Source organism: Anser brachyrhynchus (assembly GCF_964034855.1).
Source record: "Anser brachyrhynchus genome assembly, chromosome: 15".
Lineage (NCBI taxonomy): Eukaryota > Metazoa > Chordata > Aves > Anseriformes > Anatidae > Anser > Anser brachyrhynchus.
Window position 1 is genome coordinate 10,885,067 of NC_137733.1, and position 15,930 is coordinate 10,900,996.

Here is a 15,930-nt window from a genome sequence, read left to right on the forward strand (position 1 = left end):
TTGCTTCTGTTTGCTTCAGTAATAGTGCTAACTCTAGTGGGTCAGCAGAGGCTTAAACACTAAATCTGTTAAAAAGTCACAGATAATGTTTACTAGTGGCTTTGAATGTACCTTGATACAGTCTGTGAATATGTAGGATTCCCATTTTGTCATCTTCCCATTTTTGTTTTGTTTTTGATTAGAATGTGACATCATCCCCTCAATATTCTACATTCCTGGAACACATCATCCCCAGGTTTCTCACCTTTCTGCAGGATGGAGAAGTTCAGTTTCTGCAGGAGAAGCCAGCACAGGTAAACTTTGCAGAGCATCTGCTAGCTTTTTGCAATGTGTGCAGTAGACTACTTGTTCAGTGAAGTACTTGATTAATATAATGAACTGATTTCTGCATACACTTTATTCTTGAAAATAGATCTGTCCTTAGGAGTAGAATTGAAAAAGTCCAATTTCTGAGTAAGTTACATAAACTTTGCAAACAGGCTTCTAAGAACAATGAGAAAAAAAACGATGCGATAGAATTGGCTTTTTCACTGAAAAACTGTTGTTACAAATTACTGACTTCACTGTGGAATGAAAGGCAATAATTGAATCTGTCATTAAATACTTACAAATGAGTTCCTTAAAGTCTGGCAGCTTGCATTTTCAGTGGTAAATTTGTTAAATTTGACTTACTCGTATACGTGGATAATAGGAAGCATTGTGTTTGTGTGTAAGTGTATGTCTGTGTGAAGTAAAATATCTTTTTTCTTTTTAAACGCACTGAAGTATTAAAGTCGAAAGGGCTTTTATCTTTCTTATTTTTTACAGCAACTCCGAAAGTTAGTGCTTGAAATAATTCACAGAATACCAACAAATGAACACCTTCGTCTTCATACCAAAAATATACTGTCTGTGATGTTTAGATTTCTAGAGGTATTTATTCTTACTTGTGTGTGTGTATATGTATATTCTTTTAAAACTGTTCCAGTTTTCTAGAAAGTTGTTCCTCTTTCTTCATCTCCAAAAGTTGCAAGGAATAGGTTTTTAAATAGGTATGTTGGCTGTGCTTCTGCAGCAAGAATGGAAAGGCATTCTATATAGGCTTCACCAGTGTGATGTCTTACTAGCTAAAGGATTTCTTCACGCTCCTTATTATTATTTTTTTCGGTTTTATTCTTACCTGCCTCTTATTGATGCAGGGAACTGTTCTTTATCACTTTAGACAATATTTCATTCAGAAGCACTTTTCTTGCTTAGCTTATATAAATTCAAGTACCTTTTTCTAGAGATTTTGTTCTGCTTCTAGCTTGGAATTGAAAACATTGTCATTTGAAGCCCACAACAAATAATGTGGAGGTGTCTCTGTGCATAAATAGCCCCATTCACGTTTTTCTGTCTGTGGGGCGTGTAGTCAGGTCTGACGGTATAGAGTGCTTGAAACTTTTTTTGGCGTGTAGGGATCAGTTTAATTTACTTATATCCATACCTAGAGGATGCAACGTAAAGCTATATCAGATGAAAGGCATCTTGCTCATGTAAATTCATATCAATGGAGCACTTACAAGTTGCGCAGCTAAGTATGCTTTTACGGGGTTTTGAAGTTGTCTTGGAGTAGTTGAAGAATGCAACAGTATACTCAATAAAAATTTTATTTTTTTTTTCAGACAGAGAATGAAGAAAATGTATTGATTTGCCTAAGAATAATTATTGAATTGCACAAACAGTTCAGACCAGCAATCACTCAAGAAGTAAGTTGTAAATCTTATGTGATACAGAGCTTACTCTTGTGCTCTTTTCAGAATTATGTGTGGGTTTGTTTGTTTATTTCTGCTGTCATTTTATATTGGCTGACCTCTTGTAATCATAGATTAGGAAAAAGAAATTACCTTAAGGTAATTCTTAGAAGATGATTGCACAGTTCTAGCACCCCTGAGAAAAAAAGCAAACTGTTAAAGCCTAGTTCTTTTTGCTTCAGGTGTTTATGGGCAATATGGTTAAACTTAGGAGAACCTCCAAAAAGAATAAAATATCCTCAGAAGTGAAGAGAATTGGTGCCCTTTTAGTTTGTGAAAGATGGTGAAAGGAAAAGCCTGGAAAAGGAAAATTGCCTATTTTCTCCTTTTCTGTCCATACTTGTGTTGCTTCTGTGACTTGTGGAGAAGTATTTGAAAGCTTGCATTTTTCTTCTGCTGCTTTCTCTCCTTCATTTTCTCCTAGGAAGACTTAGTTGTTTTAAAGCCGTTATTCCTATTGATACTGTACTGGAACAACGTTGAAGTGATAGTTAAATCTGTTTCTTTCCAAGTGCGTTTCAAATTAATAATGGTGGAACAGAATAAACACCTGGAGAACACTTTCAGAATCCCTTTTACTATTGTGAAAAGTGCACTCCAGTAGTGGCTAAAAACTTTATGTATTTGTACCGCTAATACAGAGATTCAAAAATGTGAATTTGTGTCTGTATGGTAAACCAAATGTTTCCTTCCTAGATCCATCATTTTTTGGACTTTGTGAAGCAGATTTACAAGGAACTTCCGAAAGTAGTGGTGAGCTTATTTCCTAAATCGCCCTTGCTACAGTCATTAAACTAATTTTTGTCTTAATTTTACCTCTGGAGATATGAACATAATTACTTTCATGTCTAGTGATACGGTTAGTGTAGTCTTAAGAAAAATGTTTAATAGAAATACTTCATAAAATGAAGAAATTTAGACTTTGAATTGAAAAACCTTCTATTTGTAGCACAGTATTAATAGAGTAGGAAAACGAAGGTATGTTTATGTAATAAAATATTCATCTGTTGGCTGCACGTATAGCCCTTTAAAGAAACCCAAATACTAATTCTGATGAGAATTCTAATGAGATGAATGGCCTTTTGACTATAACTAGCATTATTGTATTTTCTTCTGCTCTTTGTTTGCTTGTAGAATCGGTATTTTGAGAATCCTCAGGTGATTCCAGAGAACACTGTGCCTCCTCCTGAAATGGTTGGCATGATAACAACAATTGTGGTGAAAGTGAACCCAGAGAGAGAAGACAGTGAAACAAGAACAGTGAGTGTTCTAACTGTATTTTAACTATGAGATTGTATGTATCACAATACCCCAAGTCGTGAGGGCAGATAAATGCAATAGGCTTGATTTTACTTTGTTTATTTCTTATCAAGGTTTATTTGCAGAAGCTAATTGAAGCTCTTCAGGTATTTGCTATGCAACCATAATTAAAGGAATTTTTATTTAATGTATATACCAACTGGCTTTGTGCTCCTTAAATGTTATCTCTAAATATAGTGTTACTAAAATGAGCAATTCCTTAAAAATGTTTAAAACACTTTTTTGAATTAATAATGAAATCGTTCATAAAACGTGTATTCTCTTTTCAGCATTCTATAATACCCAGAGGATCTTTATCTCTAAAGGTCTTGGCTGAGCTACCTATTATTGTTGTTCTTATGTATCAGGTTAGTATAGTACAGTATTTTGCATACAAATACTTTTTACTACTGAATTGTTCATCTAACTTTTGCTGGCTGGCATATTATTAAAAATAACTATCTTATTTTCAAGATTAAAATATGGTGTAATAATAATCTATTGAGATTTCTACATTTTCTCTGATTAGCTCTCAAATATGTTGAACACAATTGTGAGCTGTAAATTTCTCTAATACTTTTTTTTTTTTAAAGCTCTACAAACTGAACATTCACAATGTGGTAGCTGAATTTGTGCCCTTGATTATGAACACTATTATAATACAAGTTTCAGCTCAAGCCAGGTAAGCGTTTTAGTATTATTTTGATGATACATGGAATCGACTTATTAACCTGCCATTCAAGATTGCCCCAAATACTTTTGTCTCAAACCTTTTATTTTTTGCTTCTGGTCTTAGCTACTTTTGAGATCAAATGCACTATGATTATTTGACATAAAATTATCCTATGATAACACTTCTGTAGTTGAAATAATTGGCAAATTTGAATATTTCCATCATATGTCACTGAAGATCTATGCAGTAGTGTAGTAGATCCCAATTTCTTAATTGACAGTGAATTTTTTTTAACAGAGTTTCTGACAGAAATCTGTATTACCACAGATAGTATGCAATGGTGATCATGTTAGCTAGGACTTTGCAGTTGTTTATCTTTAGGAGCCACTGGTGATACAGTTTTGTGTTTCCAAGCCTAGCTTGGGTGAAGCTTTGTGACGTTGCAGGTATCTGGCCGCTGTTCTACCTGCTTTATAGACAGATGTTTCTAAGGAGCAGCAAGTAGTGCTGAGAAGTGCAGCAGGAGTAATACCTCTGTCTTTCCCTATCTTCCCAGACGATCTGAATAAGTGGTTGAAAAAACCACTCGAGAAACTCGAGAGACTAACAAGTCTGTGGGAGGGAATGTTGCTTGGAGAAAAAATGGCCCCAGCTAGGGGAAGGGAGCCAACTGTTTGATGCCAATGTATTAGCTTGGTTTTCTGTAGGGAGTTGAAAATTGTATGGTTGCCTCAGGGCTGTGCATTTCTACTTAGAGCATAAAATGTTGGGAATTTGAATGACAGAGAGTTGGGCTCTCCCATGATGAATTTATTTCCTTACGAGGCAGAAACCTGTTTAAGATGATGTAATTTGATACTTCTGTGAATTTTCTGGATGAAGGTATTAAAGAGGAGGAAAAGAATAGTTAACTACTGTTCAATTTCATTTCAGGCAACATAAACTTTATAACAAGGAATTGTACGCTGATTTTATCGCTGCTCAAATTAAAACATTGTCTTTTTTGGCTTACATCATAAGAATTTACCAGGTAGGCTGTATTTTTGTTATTACTCTTATTGCAACAGATCTCTAGTTACTATATGGTGGAAAGTCTACTAGAATGGCTGCAGTGCATCAGGGGTTGGAGAGAAGAGCAAATGAGTAGCAAGTAGGACCATAGGGTTTTACTTGGCTCTCCTTTCAGAAGTATTCTTATGTGAATGCAAAATAAAAATGTTGTGGTACCTCCCTCAAGCACTTATGGAATGGCTACTGCATTTACTGCGTTTTATTTTTATCAGTAATCTTCCTAAAGAGAAATCAGTGAATTTTAATTGAATGCTGTTTTGCAAATGTAAAGCAGAGCTTTAAAGTAGAATGTCATAATAATTGTATTCTCATTATTTTTTTAATAGGAATTAGTGGCTAAATACTCTCAGCAAATGGTAAAAGGAATGTTGCAGTTACTCTCCAATTGTCCAGCAGAAACAGCCCACCTCCGGAAGGAGCTTCTGATTGCTGCTAAGCACATTTTAACAACAGATTTGAGGAGCCGTACGTATTACTTTTTTTTATAATGTATTTATAAACTGGAAAGATTTCAATCATTTCTGTGTATTTAAGAGGTACACTGCATACTATTTGTTTTGGACTGTTTTGCCTTTTTTGCTTTTTTCTTTCTTTCTTTCCCCCTCTCTGCCAAGCAACTTTTTGATCCATCTCTTTCCTCCACAGTATTACTGGTCAGCTATAACTGAAATTAATCTCATGACATGAGTGCTGTGGTGGTTGCCTTGTAAAATAATGAATTGTCTTTGCATCTAAAGTCTTTCTTTATTCCCATTGCTTATTTGTGCCTTCCACTCTGAGTCTTCCAGATCTCTTTCCCTGCGGCCCAAACAATGCTGATGCTCTCCTTTTCTCTTCCCCGATATTTTTGCAGAATGTAACATTCTCGTAAAAGCAAAGACAGCCTACCATGTTATCTCTTTCATTTAAGTGGACCTCAATGATTTGTAGGCCATTTCAAATTTCATTCAGAAAATGCTGAATTTTTATCTAGAATATCATTTGGAAATCTGAAGAATAAAGGTTGCTGAGTGCCCCTCTTTCTCTTTGAGTTTTTGCTTATTTGTTAATAAATTTTAGCTTGTCGTGTTATTTGAAGGTGGGAACAATCAACCCTTCCTTTCATTGCCATCATCTGCCTTTAGGGTAGACTTTCCTAATTAACTTTTTGAATTCTGTATTTAGAAAGAAAGAAAATGCTTCTTTGATTTTGCTTTTTCATTTGAACTTGTTACTGTTCTCTCTCCTTTATTCCTTGTATCCCAAGATGCATATATATTTTTTCTCATATTTGGGATAGAGCTTATGTGGTAGATGCCCCACAAAACAGAGTTGCATTGGACAGTGTTGTCCAAACTCATCCTTGGCAATAACTTGTTAGTTATGTTTAAAAAATTCTGTAAAGTTGAAATTAATGGAAGCATTTTTTTCTTTTTCCACCTGTAACTGTTTTTACTGTATTAGTGCCGTTGCTTTGATTGCATACTGTAAAGTTAACTCAAGGAACCAGTAGAGTTACCAGAGGTTAGTTGAAAGTTTGCTTGCAAATGAAGCTGTTTCTTGTAAGCTCCAGGGATAAATTTTATAGTGAAACTTTCTGACTTTGGTTTAAATATCTAGGATAAGTGGATTGATGCTTAACTAATTTATTTTGATTTTTTTTTTGCTAATCATTATGTATAGCCTTCAATTTCTTTTTCTTTTTTTTAATATTATAGAATTTATTCCATGTATGGACAAGCTCTTTGATGAATCTATACTAATTGGCTCTGGATATACTGCCCGAGAGACACTGAGGTATGACAGAAAGGTTGTAATATCTTCCTGAGTGCCCGCCAGGGCTAGTTTCTTTCAAGATTAATTGATACTTAGTACTATGTCTGTATAGAATTCAAAATATTTATATAACTCATTTTCATGGAATCACAGAATGGTTTAGGTTGGAAGGGACCTTAAAGACCACCCAGTTCCACCCCCCTAACATGGGCAGGGCCACCTCCCACTAGATCAGGTTGCCCAAAGCCCCATCCAGCCTGGCCTTGAACACTTCCAGGGATGGCATCCACAGCTTCTTGGGGGAACCTGTTCCAGTGCCTTACCACACTCAAAGATTTTTCTCCTAATACCTTATCTGAATCTCTCCTCTATTAGTTTAAAGCCATTACCCCTTGTCTTATCACTCAAATCCCTGAATTATTCTACATTCCCTCATTAGTTTCTAATATTGGATGGGCTTCTGCTGCTGTAAGGCACGGTTGTTTTTTAGCACTTGAATAGCACAGCATGAGCATAGGGCAAAATGAGATGAATCGGTGAGTGAAAATTACTTGAACTGCAGAAAGCAACCAAAACAATGGTCACAGTAAATCCAACTCAGTATCTTCCCAATATGTCTTGAAACTACTACCTAAGGTTGTGTCCAGTGTAAAATCTGAATGACACTTAAATTGTTTTGTCAATAAGTACCTTAAAACTTGTTCACGTAACAATTGGAGGGAAAAAAAAAAAAGAAAAACAAGGAGAAGGTGTACTTTCTATGTCTTCAATGGTCTACTAGTTTTTAGGTGCTTTTGCTAACCAAATTCAGGTATGTATACCAGAAGACTTATTTCCTTTTGCTTCAGAACCAACTGTACCTTATTGAAGATGTACTAGGTTTAGGAGTGTTCCGTCTATTAGATGTTTAAACCTAGTGTTTGAAAATAAATTTTTTTCAGAGTTTATCAGTTTTCATAACTACTTTTGAAATCATGAGTCATCAAGGATTATTTGTGAAAGAGCTTGCCAGCTCTGCTTCATATGTGGTTTAAAGCATCCTAATTTGCTCAAAAAAAAAAAAAAAAGCTGTGTGAACCGTGTTTGCATGTAAAATAGGAAGTTTTAGTTTAGAATCTTGAAAATAGCTTCAGGCAGTAATTATTGGTTAAGTCCAATTAGCAACAATTATAATTGTCCTCAAAGTGTTTTCTTCATTTCTTGTTTTTACTGATAGACCGCTTGCGTATAGCACACTGGCAGACCTGGTGCATCATGTCCGACAGCATTTACCACTCAATGATCTCTCCCTTGCTGTCCAGTTATTTGCCAAGAACATTGATGACGAGTCCTTGCCTAGCAGTATTCAGACAATGTCTTGCAAGCTTCTGCTAAATTTGGTAGACTGTATCCGGTCTAAAAGTGAACAGGAAAATGGAAATGGTAGAGACATACTTATGAGAATGCTGGAGGTATTGAATTGTTTCATATTTTTGATAATAAGTTGAATATACTATTATTTTGTATTGTCAGTTGCACTTTGCTTTCTCATTCAGAAAGGACAACATGCAGAAACAGTCTGCATCCTGTTTTATTTTCTGTAGTTCAGTGAAGGGCTTTTTGAATTTCTATGCAACTGGGATAATGCGTTATGTACAGTGGAGATGCTTTGCCAACTCAGCTTATTTATTGAGTGACTTGTTTCAAAGTGGGAATCTAAATGCCTGTGCTGATAGGAATTGCTTAATTTTTTTATGCCTTAGTTGTAATCTCCTCTCTTTCCCTGCTTAAATTTATAATTTAAGGATTATATTTATTATGCCTTATGACTTTTATTTTTTTATTTGGATGGTTTGTTTTTTCTTTTCTGGATAGTGAAATCCTGAAAGACAACTATCTCACAGGTTCTTGCCATAGACCAATGCAATCTGTAAGATGTGAAAACCCCACGTTTTCAAGACATGCTGATGCTTTTAAGGGTTCTCTTTTATATGGAGGAGTTTTTTTTTTATTATTTTTAAAAATCATAGAATCATCAGACGTGCTCTAAAAGCTCTCAACCATGATGTAGTACAAGTGAAACTCCACCCGCTTGATGTAGCCAAGTTGTTAACTGAAAAATGTTGCCTAGTATTTCTCCTGTCACAACCTAAAGTTGCACTCAATTGTGAAGTTAAGTGCTTCTAGTGTAAATGCTTGTTTAATAATCTTATTTTTGGGATGTGAGAGCATGTTTTGAAATATAAATCAAATTGGTCTTAACATTTTAAGATGACTGACCAAACCATATGGCTATTTTTTTTGTTTTTTGTTTTTTGTTTTTTTTTGGAAAGAGAGATCTAGAAATTCTGGGTTTAGTGCGTCCCCTCCGTCTTTGACACTTCCGTGTCACAGACTGTCATCATTCTGAATGCACTAAGGAGGTCATTTTAGTCATCTCCAGATTATTTGATATTATCCTTGAACTACTAAACAGTGCCCCAGCACAGCTTATTTTGTTTCATTTAAAAGGTACAGAAAACTTTAAACTGAAACCTTTGCAACATGAGCCTTGTTTGGTGCCAGCCAAGAGGCAAAAGTGTTGGGGACCACTGTTCTTTGAATTGATTGTTGCTTTTTAAATCCGATGTGCTACATGCACTGTCAGTTTATATTTTAGTTTTAGGCATCTTATTAACTGACAGATTCTAGCTTTTTATGCTTAGTAGTCAATAGACTGAAATAGTAAGTCTTACTTTTAAAAATAAGCTCAAGTTGCTTTTCATTTTAAGTTAAATATAACTGTAGAGAGATCAGCTTTTAGTTTTCAGCAAATATTTTTATTGTTTGAACTTGTTTAAAGAAAACATACTTTTTGATATGCTTAAAAATGTTTGCAGTCATTTGAATGATTCCAGAAACACAGTTGTAAATTTTACTGGTTTATGTTGACATGAAGTATTAGTATTAAATTTAGAACATTCTGTGAAGAAGAAACTTATTTTCTTTTTTTCCTCCCCCTCTCCTCTCTGCTCTTCTATTGGCCTTTCCTCTTTGTGCCCGTAGGTTTTTGTTCTGAAATTTCATACTATAGCACGATATCAGCTTTCTGTAATTTTTAAAAAATGCAAGCCACAGTCTGAACTTGGGGCTGCTGAAGCCGCACTGCCTGGAGTACCAACAGCAGCAAACGCAGCACCTGTTCCTGTTCCGTCTCCTGCCCCGGCCACTCCAGTGGCCCCTGCACCAGTGCCTGTGTTTGAAAAACAAGGGGAGAAAGAAAAAGAGGACAAACAGACATTTCAGGTCACAGACTGCCGAAGCTTAGTAAAAACCTTGGTCTGTGGTGTCAAGACAATCACGTGGGGCATAACATCATGCAAAGCTCCTGGCGGTAAAGCTTCATACTATTTAATTACGCTTATCTTTTGTAATTCTATGTCTAGCATTAAAGCATGTTGTATTTTTAATAAGTAACTACTGTTGTATTTTGTCTTCTTTCAGAAGCACAATTCATTCCCAATAAGCAATTGCAACCTAAGGAGACTCAAATTTATATAAAACTAGTAAAATATGCAATGCAAGCTTTAGATATTTATCAGGTATGTAACCTGACCAATGGCACTTTCATTTTATACAATTTCTCTGTGTTATATCTTCTAACATGGATTTCTTTGTCAGCTAAAATACAAATTTTGTGTGTAGTATATTTCATGAAGTCTTTAATTTCAGGACTACATTTAGTGGGAAATCTTACGAATTTCAAAGTACTTATCACTTGCAAGAAACAAATTATTTTTTTAGTAGTTATCATTGTTTGTTTTTATGCTGGCAGGTCAGACTGTAAAAATCTTGGTCTTTTATGTGGACGATTAAATCTATTGGTGTTCAAATGATTTTTTTTTTTTTAGTTTAGTTATCAGTTAAAGTATTCACTTAGCATATGTCTATCTTCTGACATTACACAGAGCACTGCTGAAATGTAAATGTATGATTTAGAATTAAGTAATTTTACAAATACACTGATATCTCCTGCTGTTGTCTTTTTCCACTCCTGACTCCATGATTTTAAAGTTTGTGATGAACACACTCCGTTTTACTATTCTTATTGTCAATGGTGGCTTTTGTGATTTTTAATTGTATAAAGCATGCATGTGAATCTTGCATAATGTCAGTTTTAATTGCAAGATACTTTAAATATAGTGGGGAAAAAGTTGCTCCAATTTTTTTTTTCCAAATTGCTGTAGGTTCAAATAGCAGGAAATGGACAGACATATGTTCGAGTAGCCAACTGTCAGACAGTCAGAATGAAAGAGGAAAAGGAAGTTCTGGAGCATTTTGCTGGTGTCTTCACAATGATGAACCCTTTAACTTTTAAAGAAATCTTTCAAACTACCGTTCCATATATGGTGGAGAGAATCTCAAAAAACTATGCTCTTCAGGTATTTTGTTTGTTTGTTTTCCTACCCATTGATAATAACCAGCCTGTAGAAAATAGCTCATTCCTTAAAACACGTAAGGCTGAAGATGAATTATTAAATAATAATGCTGAAATTAGCATGCTGGATTTGATTTGAAACAGTGTATAAAATGCTTTGTAAAGATGGATTTTCAAAAATTTACAGAGTAAGTGATGCAATGCAAATATGAGCACTTCAGATAAGCAGGGAAGATATGAGTGGACTTTTATTCATGAAAGGTATTGAACATTTTGAAATTCCTGTTCTGTTTGAAAGGTTGTTGTGTTAATGTTCTGTTCTGCTGTTTTACAGAGCACACTTCCAATTGTATACATCTAAAATATAAACTTTGATATTTAAATTATGTACACGGTTATTTTCCATTGAGAATAACCTGAATTGTTTGCACAGCAGTGAAGATAGGGGGAAAAGTTGGTCTTTTTTTGTTTGTTTTAAATTGGTAGTGTTTTAATTTCCTGTGTTCTTTTCATTACAGCGACATTAATTCCTTTGTGGTTCCCTTTTATAGATTGTTGCCAATTCCTTTTTGGCAAACCCTACTACCTCTGCACTCTTTGCAACAATTTTGGTAGAGTATCTTCTGGATCGACTGCCAGAAATGGGCTCTAATGTGGAACTCTCCAATCTGTATCTCAAGCTGTTCAAGTTAGTCTTTGGCTCAGTTTCACTATTTGCAGCTGAAAATGAACAAATGCTTAAGGTAAAGGTCATTTAGAGTAAAAAAAATGAATCTTTTTTGTCTCTTAATGCATTCTTCAGATGTTTGAAGAAACTTTTTGTTATCTCTTTCGTTTGATAGTCTTTTTATGTTTGAACTACTGTTAGCACCATTATTCAAACACCGAATACCTCATTGCCGTATTTATAAGAGTTCCTGTGAACATTTAAAACTAAAGTTATGTGCTAATTCTGAGTCTAAATAACTGAAACATACTTGTGGTCATAAACCTTCATAACTTAACAGTCAGGATAGGTGTATCTTTTTTTGTTGTTGTTCCATATTAACTTAAGGCTTTTGATTAGATTGGTATCTCTTGTTTGTGTGTTGGTGAATCTTGTTCATTTATATCATGTTCAGTAATGACACGTACCTCGAGTTAAAAACATACTTCTGTGGTGTTGAAAAGTTTGCATTGAGGAATTCTTTTTTTCTATTAACAACATGTTTGTTTATTTAAAAAATCCATTTTGTATGTTGAAAATGCATCATCTCTTTCATTGAGCTTAGAAACACTGTGTTCTGAGCTTGAAGCGAGAGTGCTTTTTAATAAAAATAGCAGCTGCCTATATACAGAAAAACTTCACAATAGTAGTAGAACAGTACTCCTTCTCACAACGTGACCCTCAATTTCTTTTCTCCCTACCTTTAAATAAACACAATGTGTGATACAGATAACTATATAATAATGGTTTCTGTTCTTAATGATTTGCTGTAGCAGGATTAGTTCAGTAGTTGTTTTCTGTGTAGAACAGAGTAGATATAACTATTTCCCCTATTTCTTTGAATAATTACAGTAATGTGAAGTGATTTTCATGACTAATATGATGCAATATTCGTATAATCTTGGTTAAATTCTTCTCTTTTGTCATCAAAATTGAGGTCATTTGGATTTTATAAGCTGGCGATCCAATTTAAAGAATGTGATTTACTACCGTCACAGTTTCATGCTCGTTACGTTTTTGTTTCATCAGGATTGATGATATGGGCCTTGGGTAGACAATTTAATTGAATGATGAAGGCTGTTTGCAGCATTTGCATAGCAATGTAGAATACTTCTAGATCTCAATAAAATCCAGAATTGTGTCACTGTTTCTACCTCATCTGGGAGAATTCTTGTGTTTAGCAACTAATTTTAATGATTCCTGGCTGCAAACTGTTAATGTCCACTGCTCTAAAAGGCCACTGAGTCTTAATTTTTTGGTTCTGTAACTGTTTTTTCCTTGTAAAGTTAGTCTTTAAAGTAAATTTTTAACATTCACAACATTTAAGGATTAATGATGAAGTTAGATCTGGAGTAAACTCATATTGTGAAATGTCTTCTGTTATCATTCTGACAATTCTGCTACCATCCTTAGGTTCTCTGGAGCAAATCTGTTTTGTTACCTCAGATTTGTAGAAGTTTTTTTTATTTTAATACAATTAGTGCTTAGAGTAGCAAATGGACTTGATTGTTTGGCTAATGTGAAAGCAGCATATAATTAACTAAAGAATACTATTGTTTCTTGGTGCTGCTCAAATAACAGATTTACTTTTTAACAATTCCTCAAGTAGTTATAAAATTAGGGTGGTATCACATTACTTGGAATAACTGAAGGTTTTTGATTTGAAATTCTTGTCTCATGCTAAACTCTTACACTGCAATGATGATGAAATTGATGATTTATTAATCTTAAAGCTCTATTTTTTTTATAGCCACATTTACACAAGATTGTGAACAGCTCTATGGAACTTGCACAGACTGCCAAAGAGCCTTATAACTATTTCCTGCTGCTCAGAGCACTGTTCAGATCTATTGGAGGAGGCAGTCATGATCTGTTATATCAAGAATTCTTGCCGCTGTTACCAAACTTACTGCAAGGTAGAGCAATACCTTTATTTCCCCGTGCAGTTTCTGATCTTTTTGTGTGAATACTAGTAATAAAATTATATTGTGTAATTAAAAACAAACAAACATCAAAAACACAAAGCCCTAACTCCGATAAGTAGCTGCTGACTTTGAGCTTAGCACTTGATTAAATATCTTGGATTTACTCTCATCTGCTTCAGGCTCCATAGCTCTGGCTGCTTCACAACTTCTGCTGCTTGTTTTCTGCTTTCTCTTTTGGGACTGTTGGGTGTTTGTTTATTTCATGCTTTGCAATGGATAATTTTATTAGCATGAAGAATGAGGTGTAGGATAGTAGCAGAAGCGAGGTTGCCAGGCCATCACCGATATTAAGGGAAGAATGTTACAGAGAAGCTCTGGCTGTCCTGGAGTTGAGGATGTGTGTACACCTGCGGGTGCATGACAAATATAAACGCGATTAGTGTCAGTTTCCAAAAAGAAATGGAAATATGAATCAGTTTGATTAAATTAGCATATATGCTTACAAGTGTTATCTTCCAGAGATATTAGAGATGCCCAAGGAAACATGCAGAACTACTTAAATGTAAAGGCAACCTAAATCAGAGCAATTTCAGGAGAGTGAAATCTTTGCATTTACTTTGCATATGTCTATCTTCTGTCTTCTGAAGTTACACAAAGCACTGTTGAAATATAAATGTACATGATTTAGAATTAAGAAACTTGCAGGGGCGATTTTTATTGTAGTTAGCAAATATATATGTTACGTATGACTCATTGTGTAAAATGCATGTCAGTGTAGAGCTGCTATCTACGTTTGTGGAATATATGAAATCTTCCTGCTCTGTGTGTGCAGTAAGTTGGGGAATGTGTTTAGTGTGTATGGGACAGTGTATGACCCATACGCATTTCATGTTCATTTCCAAGAGTCCAGATATTTTTTTAAACAATTTTCTCCATGTGAATTTTTTAAATCGCTACAAAATTAAGGTTTGGGTCAACAATCTTTTTATTTTCGTGTACTGTATTCAAAAGCTACTTTATTTTAACATTTATTTAATATTAAATTTCAGTGTATGCATAGCTGTTCTTTTTGTATATGCATGTACCTACAAAAACATTCAATGCATAAAATCCGTAGATGGAAGTTCTAATTATGAACGTACTATATTTTCTAAATACATTCCTTAGAGATATGAACTTTACATGATTTTAAATGCCAGGTTATTTTAAGTATAGGAAATAGCAATTTTTGAACAATTAACTGTGGACTGTCATTTTCTTTTGAATGTGTAATTTATCAATGATTTTCAGGACTTAATATGTTGCAAAGTGGTCTTCATAAACAACACATGAAGGACTTGTTTGTAGAGCTCTGCCTCACGGTGCCAGTTCGTCTGAGCTCATTGCTCCCTTATCTGCCAATGCTGATGGATCCCTTGGTGTCAGCTCTTAATGGATCTCAAACCCTGGTTAGCCAGGGCTTAAGAACTCTTGAATTGTGCGTGGATAACTTGCAGCCAGACTTTCTGTATGATCATATTCAACCAGTTCGAGCTGAGCTTATGCAGGTAAATGTGTTGTTTCCTGTTAAACCACAAGAGGTCGTTGATTCACTAAACATTAGAATTTTATGTGAAACTTTGGTTATAAAAACTTGAAAAAACTGTTGTGAGAACCATGCCTGTCTGATTTGTGTGCAAAACACCATTTGGTGTTATGCTGCTAAACTGAAAATTCTGAAAATTTTAAAAGCGAATTAATCTTTTCTTCTCTACCCCCTGTTAAGAGGTTAAAATTAAAAATTGGGACTCGGTAGGAAGAATATCGCTATGTTTAAGATGAATTAGTACAGAAAATGTTTAAAAATTGCTAATTTCTTGAAAACAGAACAGTCAAAACAAAGTGCTTTCAGCATATTATGATTGACAACTATCTACGATCTTATATATCCAGTGAAGATGGCATGGCTGAAATTTGGAACACCATTTTAAATGTGGCTATTTCCTCTAATAGTGCTAGCATATAGTCTACATTGCCTTGCTTTCTTTTTAGATATTGAAACTAGCTCTTTGAGGTTATTTAACTTGGCCCATGGTGGTGTTTTTTTAGTTTCCTGTTTTTAATTAAATTCATAATGTTGTCCATCTAATATTAACAATAAATACAAAATTACATGTCAGTGTTGCAAAGATTTTGTATCTGATTATATTAGTCTAATCTATAACTGTGCTTAGGACAATCTGTTTACAGTTTAACTGTTGTGAACTTATTGTTTTTATTCCATCTAGGATAAGTGTTTTGTTTTTTTTTCCCTGGAGGTTATGCAGTATCAAATACCTAGATAAGAGAATAAA

At 34.5% G+C, this 15,930-nt stretch overlaps 1 protein-coding gene across 6 annotated transcripts in view; it reads left to right on the forward strand.

Moving 5' to 3' along the window:
- Positions 1-15,930, forward strand: part of TRRAP (transformation/transcription domain associated protein) — a 97,597-nt gene that overhangs the window by 10,187 nt on the left and 71,480 nt on the right. For all 6 annotated transcript variants that reach the window (XM_080556531.1, XM_080556530.1, XM_080556534.1 and 3 more), the window contains 17 exons: positions 183-293; positions 808-912; positions 1,644-1,727; positions 2,469-2,525; positions 2,907-3,032; positions 3,362-3,439; positions 3,665-3,753; positions 4,678-4,774; positions 5,142-5,280; positions 6,513-6,591; positions 7,787-8,021; positions 9,595-9,922; positions 10,033-10,130; positions 10,776-10,970; positions 11,518-11,709; positions 13,423-13,588; positions 14,888-15,144. In XM_080556531.1, coding sequence (XP_080412657.1) covers positions 183-293; positions 808-912; positions 1,644-1,727; positions 2,469-2,525; positions 2,907-3,032; positions 3,362-3,439; positions 3,665-3,753; positions 4,678-4,774; positions 5,142-5,280; positions 6,513-6,591; positions 7,787-8,021; positions 9,595-9,922; positions 10,033-10,130; positions 10,776-10,970; positions 11,518-11,709; positions 13,423-13,588; positions 14,888-15,144 — 2,436 coding nt within the window. The remainder of the gene's footprint in view (positions 1-182; positions 294-807; positions 913-1,643; positions 1,728-2,468; positions 2,526-2,906; positions 3,033-3,361; positions 3,440-3,664; positions 3,754-4,677; positions 4,775-5,141; positions 5,281-6,512; positions 6,592-7,786; positions 8,022-9,594; positions 9,923-10,032; positions 10,131-10,775; positions 10,971-11,517; positions 11,710-13,422; positions 13,589-14,887; positions 15,145-15,930) is intronic.